The 17,179-nt window shown below is 39.0% G+C and overlaps 6 protein-coding genes across 11 annotated transcripts; 5 read left to right on the plus strand and 1 right to left on the minus strand.

The window, feature by feature from the left end:
* Positions 1,338-5,120, plus strand: LOC104746680 (endoplasmic reticulum-Golgi intermediate compartment protein 3). 2 transcript variants are annotated; one of them, XM_010468205.2, is made up of 12 exons: positions 1,338-1,475; positions 1,837-1,995; positions 2,112-2,194; positions 2,704-2,779; positions 2,895-2,962; positions 3,222-3,324; positions 3,770-3,894; positions 3,988-4,071; positions 4,304-4,450; positions 4,596-4,704; positions 4,791-4,910; positions 4,992-5,120. In XM_010468205.2, the coding sequence occupies exons 2-12, from the start codon at positions 1,908-1,910 to the stop codon at positions 5,063-5,065; spliced, it is 1,077 nt and encodes a 358-aa protein (XP_010466507.1). In that variant the 5' UTR covers positions 1,338-1,475; positions 1,837-1,907; the 3' UTR covers positions 5,066-5,120. The 2 variants fall into 2 exon arrangements, with proteins under 2 accessions (XP_010466507.1, XP_010466508.1); XM_010468206.2 differs by having other exon boundaries at positions 1,845-1,995.
* Positions 5,420-6,644, plus strand: LOC104746681 (40S ribosomal protein S10, mitochondrial-like). Its single transcript, XM_010468207.2, has 2 exons — positions 5,420-5,893; positions 6,034-6,644. Exons 1-2 carry the CDS (start codon positions 5,552-5,554, stop codon positions 6,418-6,420), a joined length of 729 nt encoding a protein of 242 aa, XP_010466509.1. The 5' UTR covers positions 5,420-5,551; the 3' UTR covers positions 6,421-6,644.
* Positions 7,072-9,825, plus strand: LOC104746683 (DEAD-box ATP-dependent RNA helicase 9-like). Of its 3 annotated transcripts, none has more exons than XM_019237289.1 (8): positions 7,072-7,629; positions 7,723-7,850; positions 7,933-8,344; positions 8,451-8,549; positions 8,655-8,879; positions 8,976-9,137; positions 9,222-9,468; positions 9,505-9,825. In XM_019237289.1, exons 1-8 carry the CDS (start codon positions 7,195-7,197, stop codon positions 9,576-9,578), a joined length of 1,782 nt encoding a protein of 593 aa, XP_019092834.1. In that variant the 5' UTR covers positions 7,072-7,194; the 3' UTR covers positions 9,579-9,825. The 3 variants fall into 3 exon arrangements, with proteins under 3 accessions (XP_019092834.1, XP_019092835.1, XP_010466510.1); XM_019237290.1 differs by having other exon boundaries at positions 9,222-9,372; positions 9,421-9,825; XM_010468208.2 differs by having other exon boundaries at positions 9,222-9,825.
* On the minus strand, positions 9,988-11,565 carry LOC104746684 (DNA-directed RNA polymerases II and IV subunit 5A). Its single transcript, XM_010468209.2, has 5 exons — positions 11,455-11,565; positions 11,087-11,304; positions 10,586-10,765; positions 10,370-10,483; positions 9,988-10,278 (listed from the first exon to the last, which is right to left on the minus strand). Exons 2-5 carry the CDS (start codon positions 11,282-11,284, stop codon positions 10,153-10,155), a joined length of 618 nt encoding a protein of 205 aa, XP_010466511.1. The 5' UTR covers positions 11,285-11,304; positions 11,455-11,565; the 3' UTR covers positions 9,988-10,152.
* Positions 11,777-14,762, plus strand: LOC104746685 (DEAD-box ATP-dependent RNA helicase 53-like). Of its 3 annotated transcripts, none has more exons than XM_010468212.2 (8): positions 11,777-12,290; positions 12,398-12,525; positions 12,631-13,042; positions 13,156-13,254; positions 13,370-13,594; positions 13,685-13,846; positions 13,935-14,310; positions 14,341-14,762. In XM_010468212.2, exons 1-8 carry the CDS (start codon positions 11,907-11,909, stop codon positions 14,460-14,462), a joined length of 1,908 nt encoding a protein of 635 aa, XP_010466514.1. In that variant the 5' UTR covers positions 11,777-11,906; the 3' UTR covers positions 14,463-14,762. The 3 variants fall into 3 exon arrangements, with proteins under 3 accessions (XP_010466514.1, XP_010466515.1, XP_010466512.1); XM_010468213.2 differs by having other exon boundaries at positions 13,935-14,097; positions 14,140-14,762; XM_010468210.2 differs by having other exon boundaries at positions 13,935-14,762.
* Positions 15,305-16,771, plus strand: LOC104748429 (putative F-box protein At3g03730). Its single transcript, XM_010470072.1, has one exon. It carries the CDS (start codon positions 15,305-15,307, stop codon positions 16,769-16,771), a length of 1,467 nt encoding a protein of 488 aa, XP_010468374.1.

Below are 17,179 nucleotides of genomic sequence, written 5' to 3' on the forward strand. Positions count from 1 at the left end.
CTTTGAGGGTTTGTGAAAAGATTGGCCACATGTAGTGTCTATGCCATGTGGGCTTTTTGGAGTCGTTTGGTTTAATATACTTTCCAAAAATAGAAAGTCGATCCATAAATGTGAATGGTAACTGGTAAGTGGATTTCGTATTTTATTTTTGAGGCATTACGGAATACACAGTTTTTAGTTGAAAGCATGATTAAAGTTAGGTATAGAAAAGTTGATAATATAAGTGGATGAATTAAAACACGTGAAGCATGTTTTTACAAACTGTTCACGACTCACAAAGTCACGTGTTCTCTCCTTTTTGTTTATTTTTCTTAATCATGAAAACAAAAAATAGATAAAGACATGGACATGATTATGAACTTGGAAGTAGACATATGGGTAATTAATATGACTTTGATCGAAATAGGTATTGAAATGATGTGATAAGGGTTTTGATGTTTAGTCTGCTTTTAGTATTCACGACACGGACCATTTGGCCCACGACATCATGGCATGGACTTACGACGAATCGTATAAATTGTTTTTTGGGGGTGGTCACTAGTCTGAATCAATTAAAGTGATTACACCAATCTTATTTTGTTGTCGGGAAGCCTTGTGTAAAACGTGATTGCTTTGTTTAACAAAGCATCATTTTGGGAGTTAGTTTCTGGTGGGAAGTTTGAGATTTGGGCTTATGGGGTCCCAATTGCTGCCTAACATTAAAAGGCGTTTATACGAACGGCCCAATCACGTTGCATATTGTCTTTTGTCAACCAATCACCCTTTTCGACAAAAGTATAAACGCCTTTTGATGTTAGGCATATCAAGATTAATGTTAGCATGAGCAACATATAAAAATATAAGGTAAGGTGTTATTAAAGATTTGCTTTAACGTAACAAAGGGAACAAAACGCACAAGTTGATACATTAGCAAAGTATGCAAGAATGTTTGTATTCACACTCTACTTTAATCTTTTGGAATTTTTTGTACTAAAAGCCAACTCTTGTACTTGTTTTTGTTAGCAATATAAAAAAGACAATAAAAAGAAAACAAAAGAACACGAGCCACGAGCATGATTCGTGCCAATTCAAAGGCCCAAGTTTGGTTAGCTTCATCATAGAACTAGTCCCATATCGTCTTTGAGTAAAAATGTAAAATCGTTAAACAAAATCCGAAAAAATTGAAACAAAACATTATTCCTCTCCCAAAAATCACTAATTCAGAGAGTATAAGGGGTTTTACGTAAATAAAGAAGACTATTGTCCTCTTTTATCACAAATAAGAAAGTATATGTAGAAAACTGATATGTTTAGTAAATTGAGGGGTGCAGTTAATAAATAAAGAGAGACGGAAAAAAAGAGACGCCGTTCAATTTCACCGCAGAAGAGAAGAAGTAGAAGAAGAAGAGCCTTTCGTTTGTCTTTCTCCCGGACTCGGAGATCTCTTTTCTCTTCTTCTCCCGGCGTGCGCTTCATCCTCATCATCTTTGATTCGGGTACGATCTCTTAAAATCGATTTTACTTTTGGAATTATCTTTGTTTCTTCTCTTCTTACGCCATTGTTTACGCATAAGTTGGGAAGTTATCCAATCTAGGGCCGGTGAAGATCATACTTAGAAAAAAATCTGATTTTTGTAGATGAATTCGTTGTGGGCAATGTGGCCTTGCATCTTCTTGGTTGTTTTAGCTAGACCCTTTAGATAGAACCGCCATGAAAGCTCTCTGCTTTGTCTAGATCGAGCAAAAATTTACAATTTTAGAAGAGAATTGCGTTCTAATAGGAAAGATAAAGATTTGATGGTTTAATTAGGGGAGTGGAATTGAATGAATTTGGCAATATCTAATGTTGGTTTGTAGTTTTGTAGAGGTCCTCCTCGGTATTGGATTTGCTTAAGAAGTATTTATTATCATCGAGGGAAGCTGCTAGGATGGGTGTGAAGCAAGCTCTAAGGAGCATCGATGCGTTTCCAAGAGCAGAGGATCATTTGTTGCAGAAGACACAATCGGGTGCAGTTGGTAATTGGATCTTTTTTTTTTCTTCTATTCGCTCTTCTCGTTGTTTGAGAAGCCCTCTTTTGAATGCTTGATGTGTGTTTAAGCTTATTTTAACATTAAATTTGTTGTTATTGTAGTATCAATTGTTGGACTTCTTATAATGGCCACTTTGTTCTTACACGAGCTGAGTTATTATCTTAACACACTTACAGTGCACCAGGTATGTATGTTTTTAGTTTAAGCGGAATCTGGTACTGTTAATGTTTTTTACTGCCCTGACTCTAGCCTTTAAACTGCTACGAATAGTTGTATAAATTGCAGTGAATTATCTTCTGTTCCATATGTCTTATGAAATTCCGAGGATGAGTGCTGTTAATTAGTATTCTTCCATCTGTTATCCTTGAGATTCGTTGATGCCACTCTAGTTAGAACTATGCATATTTGTCATTGCCTCATTGATTTTGTTATTGTTGTGAACCATGTATTTTTTTCACTAGGTAACATGTCTTGAGTGAGGTAATGCAAATTGCGTTGAATGTCCCAGTCGAATTTTTGCAGTGATCTATACCATTAGGAAATTATGTATTTGAAGTCTCTCTGTTGATTCAACCTCATTGATACCCTAGTCATTCTCCGTCCATTTTACTGACTCGTAGGAGTTTTTATCATTTTGTATATTATAGCTAATGTAATCAAAATGGAATTTGTGTCATGTCTTTTTCCTTCTAGATGTCAGTGGATCTAAAGCGTGGAGAAACTCTACCAATACATGTAAATATGACGTTTCCATCTTTGCCTTGTGATGGTAAGTGAACTTCGCTGATCACATAGTTGCCAAGGCTATATAACTTTCTTTCCTCCACACCTTCTCGAATACTTGTGGTTGTAAACTTCGTCATTTGAGCTTACGTGTTTTGTAGTATTGAGCGTGGATGCTATCGACATGTCAGGGAAGCATGAAGTGGATCTTGATACAAACATTTGGAAGGTAAGATGAAATGCAAATTACAAGTATTTTCACATGTTTTCTCTTCTACCTTATTAAAATTACCAAAGTATATATTGTTAGATTGCGCATGAAACAGTATAGCAGTTCATACTGTTCATATATCGGTTAAACATTCTATTTGAAGGGAGCTGTTTGGATATTTCGATTAGCATCTTAATCTCTCACTTCTTATGGCATTTTTCTCTAGTTGTACATTTTTATTAGCGAGTTTATTACTCACAATTGCGAGTATCTGCAGCTCCGTCTCAACAGTCATGGACATATCATTGGCACAGAATATTTATCTGATCTTGTTGAAAAGGGGCATGAGCATGGTCACGGTCACTCGTCTCACAAGCATGGTAACATTTTAACTTTTTGAGCCTTTACTGAGTTTGTACCTTTTGTGACGAGCTTCATTTTCCTTAGCTGTCCTTTAATGTATATATGTCTTGTTACTTTCGGAAGAACAAATAGTCATGTGTACTTGTCAAAACGTGTATTCAAAAGCTAGCAGCTACCCAACCAACTAGATCCTTGACATAAAAATAAGGGTAAAAAGCTATTTTATAATATGATGTACACCTTCCTCAAATGTGTTGTAAATCTGGAGGACTGAATTACACAAAGTTTGTGCTTCCAATCAAATTTTAATGGGAACCTTACAAGTTGAGTTGAGGCGTATCATTAACGTGAAGCAGATGTAAGAGAGTCCCAGTGATAGATAGGTGTCATGGTAGCTATCTTTTTTGGTACGAGAATAGAGACTTAATCATGTACACACTTTTTCTTTTGTGCTTGCTGAAGATGGCAAAGAAGAACACAAGAATGAGACCGAAATCGAAACATTGAGTTCTCTAGGCTTTGATCAAGCTGCTGAGACTATGATTAAAAAGGTGAAGCAAGCATTGTCAGATGGAGAAGGATGTCGGGTATTAACCGTTGCTCTTGTCAATATACAAACTAGAGATTTTGTGTTACCGGCTCTTAAGAAATCAGAGACTGATCTTTTTGCTGTTTCTCAGGTTTATGGTGTCTTAGACGTACAACGGGTTGCTGGAAACTTCCATATTTCAGTGCACGGGCTGAACATCTATGTTGCTCAGATGGTAGGTATCATTATTATTTCGCTTAATAAGCCATCCTCTTATCAGGACTCGAGTGCAAAAGTGTAACCAAGAAACATACTTTAAAATCCGATTCGTTGAAGTAGGTTGATTAAGTACCATGACATAGATTCATAGACGCTAAATTGCTCTCATCATTTGTATTTGCATCTCATTCATTGACTTACTATTTGATATCCCTTGCTAGTAAATAACTAATCTATTTACCCTACAGATATTTGGTGGTTCCAAGAACGTCAACGTGAGTCATATGATTCATGATCTATCCTTTGGGCCGAAATACCCGGGAATTCACAACCCACTTGATGACACCAACCGAATGCTGCATGACACTAGTGGAACATTCAAATATTATATCAAGGTGTTTATCCAAATCCCTCGCTGTTCTTTTTACTTATCTAGTTATCTCGCTCTGCTGAGTATATGTTTTAAACCTCATTATATGTTACTTCGAATCATAGGCTTTAGTTAGTCGAAGTCAATAATTTCTTTCTGGTATGGCGCAGATTGTTCCCACGGAATATAGATATCTTTCGAAAGACGTACTGTCAACAAATCAATACTCTGTAACTGAATATTACACGCCGATGACTGAATTCGACCGGACATGGCCAGGTTAGTTGAGCAAAGTTCATTTGAAGTACGCACCTGATTTTTATTACTCTGTTTCTGTTTTGTTTGATGTGCTTTCCATTTTCCAGCTGTCTACTTCTTATATGATCTTTCACCTATCACTGTGACAATCAAAGAAGAACGTCGAAGTTTCCTCCACTTAATCACTCGGCTTTGCGCTGTATTAGGCGGTACCTTTGCTTTAACAGGTTCGCCCCCATCTTCAGTGGTCTTTGTCTCAACACTCATCTTTCAAAATCTTTGCCTAACATATCATTGTCTTAAAACAGGAATGTTAGATCGTTGGATGTTCCGTTTTATTGAATCTTTCAACAAGAATCCGAGTACCAGAAGCATACACTAGTGAAACAGAGTCCAAAACAATGAGAAGCAGGAAAAAAAAAACAAGGAAGGAAGAAGAACATATCATTCCAACAGTTGTAATCATCTGCCTTCTGAGACAACTCACCAGAGATTCTAGGATTGATGATACGTTTACACAGAAACTCTAGAATCCATGGATATAGTTTTTTTTTTGCATTTCACTCTCTTATGTATTATTATTACTCTGGTTTTAACTAGTTGAGTTATTTTGTAATTTTTATTCACTTTGGGTTCATGAGAATTTTATTTAACATTTTTGCATCTTATAACTTGTCTCTCAAAAGAAAAAGGAAAAAAAAAAACATAACTCTATAGCTCACCGTAGTTAACGTACACTCGTCGCAGACAATCTTGTCCTCACTTCTGTGTGTTTCGACTGAAAAATTAAAAACCCTAATTGGGATTTTTCACTTTTGCTTCTTCCAATCTCTGATTCATTTCCTCCGTCTCACCGTTGAATCTGAAAATGATCACCGGAGTACTTCGCCGATCTTCATTACCGTCGAGGCAAACTCTCTCCGCCGCGTTAACCTCCTTCGATTCATGTCTTTCTCACAATCTCACTCCATCCTCCACCGCAGCCTCCTCCATCACCCCTCGATTTACTCTCGCGTCGTCTCCGAACTCATTTGGGAGGGAGTTCCACAATAGATCTGAGCCGCCGATGTTTGTTCCCGCAGGAATCGCGTTTCACGGTTACGCTACTTCACCAGAGAGTAAATTCAAAGATTCGAAATCTAAGAAATCTAAGCTTAAAATTGCTCCAGAGAATGTCAAACCATTGAGTAGGAAGGAGATCGCTCTCCAGGTACTTGTTTCTCTCCTCATTCATTCTCTAAATCGAATTGTGTCAATGTTGTTGCCTTCACCAGATTCAACAGAAACGTCCTACAAGTTTTGTTGTTGAAGTCATTGTGAATCGTTGTTGTGTTTGTGGTTTGAATGTAGAAAGAGGCAGCAGAAGAAAGCACATCAAAGATCAAAGGAACCAAGATTTGCATAGCGATTCGATCTTTCGACAACCCGGAGAAGCAAGCTTGGTGTCTTCCTCCTCATACCCGTAAAGTTGCGATGCCGGACACGAGGACGCTGTACACTGTGCTAAGGTCGCCTCACGTCGATAAGAAGTCGAGGGAACAGTTTGAGATGCGGTTCAAGAAACGGTTTCTTGTCATCAAAGCTCAGAGTCACGAGCTGAGCAAGAAGCTGTTTTGGTTGAAACGTTACCGTATTCTTGGAGCTCAGTATGAACTTCAGTTCCATTGTAAGACTCGTTTGGATATGACTAAAGTGTTTGGCAACATTGCTGATGTCTCCACCACCATTGCTCAATGAGATTGGGGCTACAAGGTATATCATTTTCAAGACGCAACCGGGTAGGTTTTGACCCGACGACTCTGCAATAATTTTGAAACCTTACGGATCCAAAGAACTCAGACTTTGCTTCAGATCAGATCCTGTAGCTCTTTTCTTGCTTTAGTAGTATAAACATGTGTCTTTTGTTTTGGAACTATTCTTAAAGATCAATTGAGTTTCAGTGACGAAATGCTTTCAGTTTATGCTCATTCTATATAATCACTTATGATCTGATTTGAGACACAAAGTAGTATTGGTTGTGATGTATCCCTTCTGAACCAGAGCCTGATTTATTTGCCACCACCGGAGAGCCAAAGGAAACATTGAGAGTCAAACCAAAATGATTGCAGAAAGAGTTTTAAACTCCTAAGTCATGGACTCTAACATTATAAACATAGCACAAACAAATTTGGAAAAAGAATTAGTTCAATCGTAATGAAGATTAAACAAAATCAGAAATCATTAACTCGGTCTTTGGCTCTTTGCTTTGCATCCAAGAACACACCTTTGGGCTCAAGCGAAAGTTAAAATTTTTAAAAACACACTCGCACGTGCACGAACATACCATAGACTCACCCGCAGGAGATTATAACAAAATGCACCCTTTATACCCGCCTTTGTTAAAATCTCTCTCTCTCTCTAAACCCTTTTGCCGTCTCTTCTAAAACCCTAATTCTCATCTTTGGGGTTTCACATTTCATTCACACTTCTCACCAGAACCCATCACTCACTCTTCTTCACGAATACCTGAAAATGATCAGCACAGTACTCCGCCGATCTTTCCTCGGCACATCACAGCGTACCCTCGCCGCTTCGGTGACCTCCATCAACGCGGCTCTGTTTCATCACCTTGCTCCATCCGCCGCCGCCACAGCCACAGTCTCCGATCTAGCAAATGGGTATGCTAAAGTCAAGCCTCTCGTTCCGAATTCGAACACTTTTGGCGTTAAAGTGAGAGACTTTCATGTTAAATCTGCGCCGTCGGAGTTTAGATCGTCGGTTGTTTCTTCTGCTGGGTTCGCGGCTCAAGAGTACGCTTCTTCGTACGAGAGTAACGATGGTGTTGATTCGGAAGGTGTTGGTAGTAGCAGTGGTGGTGATGGGCTTGCGATATCTGAGCTTGGTATATCTCCAGAGATTGTTAAATCTTTGAAAGCTAGGGGTATTGAGAAACTCTTTCCTATTCAGGTATTACATATATGATCTTTCTCTCTGTTCCATTTGGTTATGTAGATCAAGATGTTTTGAATTGAGTTATTGATGTTTGTGTTGGTTGAATAGAAAGCTGTGTTGGAGCCAGCGATGGAAGGTCGAGATATGATTGGTCGTGCAAGGACTGGAACAGGAAAGACACTTGCTTTTGGGATTCCTATTATTGACAAGATCATCAAATTCAACGCTAAACATGGGTTAGTGTTTACTGTATATCTATGGATTCTTTCTTAGATTTATGTTTCGTTTGGTTCTTATGTTGTCTTTTTGATGTGACAGTCGTGGGAAGAATCCACAATGCTTGGTTTTGGCACCAACAAGGGAGCTTGCTCGTCAGGTTGAGAAGGAATTTAGGGAATCTGCTCCAAGCTTGGATACTATTTGTCTCTATGGAGGTACACCTATCGGACAGCAAATGAGGGAGCTGAACTATGGTATTGATGTGGCGGTTGGAACTCCTGGTCGTATCATTGATTTGATGAAAAGAGGAGCTTTGAATCTATCAGAAGTTCAGTTTGTGGTTCTGGATGAAGCTGATCAGATGCTTCAAGTTGGATTTGCGGAAGATGTTGAAATTATATTGCAAAAGTTGCCAGCAAAACGTCAGAGCATGATGTTTTCTGCTACAATGCCGAGTTGGATCAGATCTCTTACCAAAAAGTACCTGAATAATCCTTTGACAATTGATCTTGTGAGTAGTCTTATACCTGCTTGTGTTTGTATCTGAAAATTTCTCAGAATCCCTGAATGGCTTTAGCAGAGTAGTTTTAATGACACATGTGTTGTTATGTTATTAGGTTGGAGATTCAGATCAGAAACTTGCAGATGGGATTACAATGTATTCTATCGCTGCAGATTCTTATGGAAGAGCATCCATCATTGGTCCTCTTGTAACGGTATGTAATCTCTACTTTGCATTTAAACCTATTATATGTATGTATCTCGTTTTGATTCTTCTTTCTGTTTCAAGTCGTGATTTTATAACATCTTCTCTTTTACAGGAGCATGGCAAAGGAGGGAAATGCATCGTCTTTACCCAAACAAAACGGGATGCAGATCGCCTTGCATATGGATTGGCGAGAAGCTTCAAATGTGAGGCTTTACACGGTGACATATCCCAAGCTCAGAGAGAAAGAACACTTGCTGGTTTCAGGGATGGGAATTTCAATATTCTTGTTGCAACTGATGTTGCTGCCCGTGGACTTGATGTACCCAATGTTGATTTGGTAAGTTTATACTACATTTTTTCTTGCACTTAACTAGTTCTGTTTCAACTAGTTCGGTTTCACATTTTATTAAAACATCTTGTGCTTTGTGTGTAGGTAATTCATTATGAGCTTCCTAATAACACGGAGACGTTTGTTCACCGAACGGGGCGAACAGGTCGTGCTGGAAAGAAAGGTAGCGCGATCCTCATCCACGGTCAAGAGCAATCCAGGGCTGTTAGAATGATTGAGAAAGAAGTCGGAAGTAAATTCAACGAGGTTAATATCTCTTTCTTACACTCTTTCTATCTTTTGTTTGAATGCTTGGGTAACATTTCTGTATCTATTTTGTTTTGAATTCAGCTCCCTAGCATTGCTGTGGAAAGAGGAAGCGCAAGCATGTTTGAAGGAGTCCCTCGATCTGGTGGGTCCTTTGGAGGAGGACGATCAGGTGGTGGTAGTTATGGTGGCGGTTATGGTGGCAGCGGTGGCCGTTCAGGTGGTGGTAGTTATGGTGGCGGTTATGGTGGAAGCGGTGGCCGTTCAGGTGGTGGTAGTTATGGTGGCGGCAGTGGCCGTTCTTCAGGAGGTTTTGGGGGATTTGGTTCAGGTGGTTCAGACCGTTCTTCAGGAGGTTTTGGGTCAGACCGTTCTTCTCAGTCAAGTGGAAGGAGTAGCTTTGGTGGGTTTGGATCAAACGATGGTAAAAGATCTTACTGAGGAGTGTTGGGTGGAGGTTTTGGACCTGATCCGGCAATAATGGAGTTGACTTAGGAGAACTCAGTACGAGTTAAGTAGTTTATCAAGGAGTCGAGCTATATATAAATCTGTAGCTACTTCTTGTCTCGTAAACAAACATAAGTTATATCATTATTTCACATTCCCTAATTTAGTTTATTTCTCAATTTGAGTGAAGAGTGTTCCTTTACTTCCTTCTTCCATATATTGTAGCTCATTTGCTTGGCCATATCATAAGAAAAAAAGTGTGGATGATCAAAAGAAACTCGAGTTTTGGATAAATTCAAGTTATCCCAATTGCTTTATTTGAATTTACGGTTTATATATATCTCAGGGTGAACTCTTGAGTCTAGTGGTTTCTTGATCAGATAAGATCTTGCAAGCTTTTGGATAGAAGCATATACAAAAATTGTTTTAAGCTTTAATTCTACTATCTGATAAACAAAAATAAAACACAGTCAACAATTTGGTTTAGTACAAATGCATTACTCTTTTATGTTTCACAACTCTCAGTGTTCAACTTGCAATCCGACCCACAAAAGCTTTTTTGTTTTGCTTATACGACATAGCGATAGGTAACATAACGACCAGCAGTTTCACTTGGACGAATGATCTTCACGACTTGCCCACGTTTTAGTCCAAAGTATCTTGCGATTGGATCAGTCACTTGGATCCTTGGAAGCTAACAACACCCACAAAGTTCCAAACTTTAATCACACAAAACCACAAGAAGCTTATCATTACTAAAAACAATGATTTTTAAATCGACTAACCTGTGTCTCCTTCACTGTGTATCTCTCCAGTAAAGTTTTCTTCTCCTCGGTGGTAAGAACTTGATGCTCAGGAACAAGAACATGTTCTTTAATGTTCACTAGCATTTCCGCCTCCTGCATCAACCACCCAACCATAATTCAGGATGCTGATGTGTATACAGCGGATACAAAATCATGAAAACAGAAGAAATCAGTGTGTTTTCTTCTTTACTTTACCTGGAAGACTTCCAAATGAAACTTAGAAGAGATCTCACTAATGCAAGTTCGAGCAAAAGGGGTCAAGTTCTGCTGCACCACCAAAATTGCTCTGTAAACATTCTCTGACTTCATCCGGTTCGTGTACATCTTCATCGTCTTAACTCCAACTTTCGCCTCATCAGGGAAGAAAATATAGAGCTACAGCAAGAAGGGCACAGGGAATCAGAGACTAACACAACGAAGAATCAAACCCCACAGAGATACCAATCTTGCTCTATGTTATGGCCTTAAAATACCATCTCTACAGCTTCCTCACCGACTTAAAGAGATGACATTTATCTATACCACCTTCAAAACTTAGCTCTCTGTAACAATTCCAATGTCTACTTACTAAATGAAACATTCTCTAACACTAAAACCCCTAACACATTCTGTTCTCATCTCACACCCAATCTAAACCAATTAGATAAACAATGATAGTCTCAGACGAAAGAACACTAACGAGGAGCTGAACAAAACCTGATCACTGTTATCATTTCTCTTAGCCTTGAGAGAAACAAGATCCTCCCTTTTCATGTTATCGCCATGTTTCCTAATAAACTGATGCTTGGTCATCGTAAGCTCAGAATCCGCGATAAAATAGCCACGGTCCTTTAACATCTGCATCAACGTCTTGTGGATTCTGTACAGCCGTTTAATCTCATCTTCCGTCAACATCTTCTTCTTCGATACTAAATCTGCAGACACACCAAAACCGAGCGCGTATGAACCAAAGCGACACACGAAATTAGGGTTTTTTCACAAAATTGACGGGAAACAATTTTAGGTTTATACAAATCTCTTAACTTCGAGATTAATAATACACTGATGATAAGGAGAAAACTCACGTTTGGATACAAAATCACAGAGACGGTTGAAGAAGCAATTTACAGAGAGAGGCGAAGACGAAGAAGAAGAAGAAGAGAAGAAGCGGCGAAGCTTTCCTTTTACCTCCGAACCCTTTTCTCAGTCCTATTATATTGAAGCTTTATTGCACATGTAACCCCGATTTATACTCAAATCCTGATTTAACCGCTTAACTTTATTTTAGATATGAAATACCCATCTCCGATAATAAGCCAGTAAAGGCCCAATGGGCTATACTTTGGGATATCCGACCCGACCCGTATATCGATCACACCTAAACCCTTCCGCTGATATTTTTTTGTTGCATCCGCACTGTTCTTGTTGAAGAACTTAACTAAAACCCTCTGTGTCTGTCTTCTTCATTTACAAATCCCTAATTCCCAAATCTTGGGGTTTTACATTTTTCCTTAATCAGGAAACACCTGAATCCGAAATGATCACCACTGTGCTTCGTCGATCACTCCTTGATGCATCAAGGAGGACTCTTTCCGCATCGCTGACTTCAATTAACGCTGTTTCATTTCACAGCTCTGCACCAGCCGCCGCCGTAGCCAGGGTCTCCGATCTTACAATTGGATCTTTTTCCGATGTCAAGCCTGGGTTTGCGTTTGTTGGTGTTAAAGCAAGGGAGTTTCATTTTCAATCTGGACCGTCGGAGTTCAGAGCGTCGATGGTTTCTACTGGTGGGTTTGCGATCTCTGAGAGTAGTGAGAGAGGGATCGAGAGTGATGGGCTTGTGATATCTGAGCTTGGGATATCTCCGGAGATTGTTAAAGCTTTGAGTAGTAAGGGTATTGAGAAACTCTTTCCTATACAGGTATGTTATGTTGTCAGATCAAAATTTGAAATTATTCAGCTTTCGTGTTCCATGTTCTTGAATTATGAGTAACTGAGATTTTATGTTTGTTTTTGTGGTTTGAGTAGAAAGCTGTGTTGGAGCCAGCGATGCAGGGACGAGATATGATCGGTCGTGCTAGGACTGGAACTGGAAAGACTCTTGCTTTTGGGATTCCAATCATTGATAAAATCATCAAATACAACGCTAAACATGGGTTAGTGTTTACAGAGTCTTTAACGATCATTTGAGGTTCAGAGATTTACGGTTTCTAATTAGTTCACTGATTTTGGGGGTTTTTGTGTGATCTTTGATGTGACAGACGAGGGAGGAATCCGCTTTGCTTGGTTTTGGCACCGACAAGGGAGCTTGCTCGCCAAGTTGAGAAGGAGTTTAGGGAATCTGCTCCAAGCTTGGATACTATTTGTCTCTATGGAGGTACACCGATTGGACAGCAAATGAGGCAGCTTGACTATGGTGTTGATGTTGCGGTTGGAACTCCTGGTCGTGTCATTGATCTCATGAAAAGGGGAGCTTTGAATCTATCAGAAGTTCAGTTTGTGGTTTTGGATGAAGCTGATCAGATGCTTCAAGTTGGGTTTGCTGAGGATGTCGAAATTATATTGGAAAAATTGCCAGAGAAACGTCAGAGCATGATGTTTTCTGCTACAATGCCCAGTTGGATCAGATCCCTTACCAAAAAGTACCTGAATAATCCTTTGACGATTGATCTTGTGAGTAGTCTCGTACTTGCTTGTGTTTAGCAGAGTTCTTAATGAAATGACATTTTGTGAAACATGTACTATTATTATGTTTTTGTCTAACTGTGATGTGTTATTTTATTTAGGTTGGAGATTCTGATCAGAAACTGGCAGATGGAATTACAACTTATTCTATCATAGCAGATTCTTATGGAAGAGCATCCATTATTGGTCCTCTTGTAACGGTATGCATTCTCTACTTTGCTTCTGAACTGATGTGTTCATTTCTGGTGTTTCTTTCTTAGTTGTCAGTCGTGTATGGCAAAGACTCAAGTGTTTATAATATCATTTCTTTTGTAGGAGCATGCTAAAGGAGGAAAATGCATTGTCTTTACCCAAACAAAACGGGATGCTGATCGTCTCTCATATGCATTGGCCAGAAGCTTCAAATGTGAAGCTTTACATGGTGATATATCGCAGAGTCAGAGGGAAAGAACGCTTGCTGGTTTCCGAGATGGGCATTTTAATATCCTTGTTGCGACTGATGTTGCTGCCCGTGGACTTGATGTACCTAATGTCGATTTGGTGAGTCAAAACTACACTTTTTCTTGCTTCAAACGAGTTCTATTGTCTCATCTTACTAAACCAATCTATCCGACTTGTGATCATGAATAGATAATTCATTATGAGCTCCCTAATAACACGGAGACTTTTGTTCATCGAACGGGGCGAACTGGTCGTGCAGGAAAGAAAGGCAGTGCTATTCTCATCTACAGTCAAGATCAATCCAGGGCTGTAAAAATAATCGAGAGAGAAGTTGGAAGCCGATTCACTGAGGTTTTATAAGCTGCCTTGTTTTTACCTATTTGTTTCTTATGTTGAAGGCCTCGAGTAACTGGTTGTATCTATTGGGTTTTAAATTCAGCTCCCTAGCATTGCTGTGGAACGTGGCAGTGCAAGCATGTTTGAAGGAATCGGTGCTCGATCCGGTGGGTCCTTTGGAGGAGGCATGAGGGATCGTGGTTCAAGCTTTGGTGGTCGTTCAGGTGGTGGTGGCTATGGTGGTCGTTCAGGTGGCGGCGGCTATGGTGGCAGCAGTGGTGGCTATGGTGGAAGCAGTGGCGGTTATGGTGGCAGCAGTGGTGGTTATGGTGGAAGCAGTGGCCGTTCAGGCAACCGCTATTCTGGTGATTCTGACCGTTCTGGTTTCGGGAGCTTTGGTATGCGTTCCCCTGAAGAATTCGATGCAGGTCGTTCATCTCAGTCAGGTGGAAGAAGCAGCTTTGGTGGTGGCCGTTCAGGTGATTATGGTAGCAGCAGTGGCCGTTCAGGGGGATCATCAAGCAACCGTTCATCTGGTTTTGGGGACTTTGGCTCGGATCGTTCTTCTCAGTCAGGCGGAAGGAGTAGCTTTGGTGGGTTTGGCTCAAACGATGGGAAAAGATCTTACTGAGAAGTGTTTTTGACCGGACCCGGCAATAATGATTGGTTGACCCTAGGAGGACGGATTCGGTGACAGAGTAGAGTAGTTTGCTACGGGATACAAAGGAGTCGAGCTATATATATATATATATATATATAATTGTGAAGTTATGTAAACAAAACATAAACTTGTTGAAGTTATGTCATACGAGGTTTTTTTCATAATTTGTTGTTTCTATTGATTGAAATGTCATGTTTTGATCTACAGTATGTATTTTCTAGTAGTGTTTATCGGATAAAAGTCTTGATTTACTCAAGACACATTTTTTAATTGGATGACCTCTATTGTCCCGTTAATCAGCCCAATGCAAGGGAGCTCCTCGGTTTTCCAACTTTTGATTCCTTTGTATGGATCAGTTTATCAATAGACCATATAAGGGTTCTCGACTTTTATTTCGACAAAATTCAACAAATATTTTTACCTTGGACAGATTTGACCTAAAAAGACCTTAGACAAAAAAAAAAAGTCTCTGTTTTGTAACAGAGGATTTAAAAAGAAAAGCAAAATTAAAACTAATTTAGCTAAGATGGTAATGGCTTAACTTGCTCATGAAGAATAATATCACAAACCAATAATTTTAATAATCCAACGCATTCTAATAACCAGTTCAAGATTATCCAAAAGAAACTGTTAAGTGTTAACTCTGATTTAGTTTGGTTTAGTTTTCCACAAATGGTTTGGTTAATAACTCTGGTTTAGGTCATTTGTATTTTTATCATACACCTACAAATATAATCTAAAGTTTTTTTCTTTTTTTTTTTGGGGGTTTTAATGTGAAATAAACCCTAAAGTTGCCGCCTAAGAAGAAGGAGATGATCGGTTCTGACGCCGATACAAAGTGTTCGATGCTTGTACCCGATCTGAGTACAATACACTCTCTCGAAGACGTACGAATAGTGAAGCCTGGTAAGATAATCATCAAAGGTTATGCAGTTTCAGGGGTTGGACGAGCCATAGAGAGACTAGAAATATCTCTGGACCAATGGAACTCTTGCGTGGAAGCTTCTAAAACCCCAAAAAAGGGTAACAACAACTCGGCATGTGTGTCGTTTGAAGCCACCGTTGATGTTGCACAGACCTACAAGGTCACAGCCAAAGAGATCAAAGTTAGGGCAATAGTGAAAAAATGTAAACAACAATCAGATCAGTGGCAGACGCTTGTCCCGGACTTGATTCGATCGATCTTCAAACGCTTGAACTTTGTTGAGTTTCATCGAGCCAGGTCCATTTCTTTAGATTGGTACTCCACTGCTGGACTATGCTACAGAGAACACCCAACTCCATGGATCATTCTCTTTTCAAACTACAGCCATATTTCATGTAAGTTGATTGATCCTCTTCAGTACAAAACATACGAGGTAAAAGATCTAGGGTTTGATTTCCATAGGAGTCGTTGTTTGGCAAATTGTGGTAGCTGGTTCTTGATGTTAGACCATAGAACTGATTTTTATATTTTCAATCTGTTTACTCGAGAGAGGATTCGTCTTCCGAGTCTGGAAGCTATGGATGGATCGCTAATGAGGTTTGAGAGGTCCGGTGAGTATGACTTCATGGTGACCTTAGATTATAAAACTAAGTATGGACATTTTTCTTCGAGTAAGATCAGAAAAGTTAGAATAAAGAATGCAGTTTTGTGGGTAGATGAAAGGACCAGAGATTACTTAGTTGTGTGGAATCTTGAATGCTTTATTGCATATCACAAGAAAAGTTATTGTAACAATAGTTGGAAAGTGCTTCAACCTTTAGACATGCAAGGTTGTTGCGTCGATATGGTGTTTAAAGAAAGCAAGCTTTACGTTCTTAGTCTAAGTCGAACAATCACTGTTTATGAGTTTCGTGGTGGTGCTTCTCCAAATGAATGTGCAAGTTTTAGTTCTCCGGATTTTCAGAAAGATCATGACTATAGTCTTGTTGTGACTATGTCCGGAGAGGTTTTGATGATCGCGAGGAAGATATGCAAATTCGATATCCACAAGATGGATCCAAATTCGTTAAAGTGGATTAAAATAGATTCTATTGGGAATGAAGCGTTGTTTTTGGATCAAGGAACAACCGTTGAAGCTAAAGATGGAGTGAAAACAAATTGCGTATATTTTAGTAATGATCAGCTTCATAGATACAATGAGATTGGTCTATGCTATGGAACTAATGACTGCGTCTATGATATTGAACTCGAGAGTGTTGTCCAATCGTTTCAGCATTTTGCAGATATATCGCTAATACCTTTCAAGGATGCTCGTTGGTTTTTCCCAACTTTTGGTGGCAAATTGTTGCGTTAAAAGCTTTCAAGTTTTGTGTTTTGTTATGTTTTTTTTTGGGTTAATTAGGAGAATACCACAATTTTGAAAGTTATTTAAGAGAATACCACAACAACATTTTTTCATTGGAAAATATCATAGGGCCCACATTTTTTTGGGAGTGAAAAGACATAATCACCCTTTTCTGTTTTAGTGTTAGATAGAAAGAGTGAAAGATTTGGTGTAATTTTTTAAAATAGCATGTAATATTTATATTTTACATGTTATATTGAACTAAATAATGTTTAATTGTAAACCCAAACCGACAAATAATCTCGTTTTAATTGTAAAATCTAAACCCTAACCATCTAATTTCGTTTTAATTGTAAAATCTAAACCCTAACCATCTCATTTGTGAACCCAAACCGACATATAATTTCGTTCTAATTG

The sequence above is a fragment of the Camelina sativa genome, chromosome 15, assembly GCF_000633955.1.
Source record: "Camelina sativa cultivar DH55 chromosome 15, Cs, whole genome shotgun sequence".
Classification (NCBI taxonomy): Eukaryota; Viridiplantae; Streptophyta; class Magnoliopsida; order Brassicales; family Brassicaceae; genus Camelina; species Camelina sativa.

Coding starts and splice junctions, on each gene's coding strand:
- LOC104748429 (XM_010470072.1), top strand. CDS start 15,305: ATGATCGGTTCTGACGCCGATACAAAGTGTTCGATGCTTGTACCCGAT.
- LOC104746681 (XM_010468207.2), top strand. CDS start 5,552: ATGATCACCGGAGTACTTCGCCGATCTTCATTACCGTCGAGGCAAACT. Junction 5,894..6,033: donor GGAAGGAGATCGCTCTCCAG/GTACTTGTTTCT, acceptor GTTTGAATGTAG/AAAGAGGCAGCAGAAGAAAG.
- LOC104746684 (XM_010468209.2), bottom strand. CDS start 11,284: ATGTTGACGGAAGATGAGATTAAACGGCTGTACAGAATCCACAAGACG. Junction 10,484..10,585: donor TTCATTTGGAAGTCTTCCAG/GTAAAGTAAAGA, acceptor TGGTTGATGCAG/GAGGCGGAAATGCTAGTGAA. Junction 10,279..10,369: donor ACACAGTGAAGGAGACACAG/GTTAGTCGATTT, acceptor GGGTGTTGTTAG/CTTCCAAGGATCCAAGTGAC.
- LOC104746680 (XM_010468205.2), top strand. CDS start 1,908: ATGGGTGTGAAGCAAGCTCTAAGGAGCATCGATGCGTTTCCAAGAGCA. Junction 1,996..2,111: donor GACACAATCGGGTGCAGTTG/GTAATTGGATCT, acceptor TTGTTATTGTAG/TATCAATTGTTGGACTTCTT. Junction 3,325..3,769: donor TCACTCGTCTCACAAGCATG/GTAACATTTTAA, acceptor TGCTTGCTGAAG/ATGGCAAAGAAGAACACAAG.
- LOC104746685 (XM_010468210.2), top strand. CDS start 11,907: ATGATCACCACTGTGCTTCGTCGATCACTCCTTGATGCATCAAGGAGG. Junction 13,043..13,155: donor ATCCTTTGACGATTGATCTT/GTGAGTAGTCTC, acceptor TATTTTATTTAG/GTTGGAGATTCTGATCAGAA. Junction 13,595..13,684: donor ATGTACCTAATGTCGATTTG/GTGAGTCAAAAC, acceptor GATCATGAATAG/ATAATTCATTATGAGCTCCC.
- LOC104746683 (XM_010468208.2), top strand. CDS start 7,195: ATGATCAGCACAGTACTCCGCCGATCTTTCCTCGGCACATCACAGCGT. Junction 7,630..7,722: donor AGAAACTCTTTCCTATTCAG/GTATTACATATA, acceptor TTGGTTGAATAG/AAAGCTGTGTTGGAGCCAGC. Junction 8,550..8,654: donor TCATTGGTCCTCTTGTAACG/GTATGTAATCTC, acceptor TCTCTTTTACAG/GAGCATGGCAAAGGAGGGAA.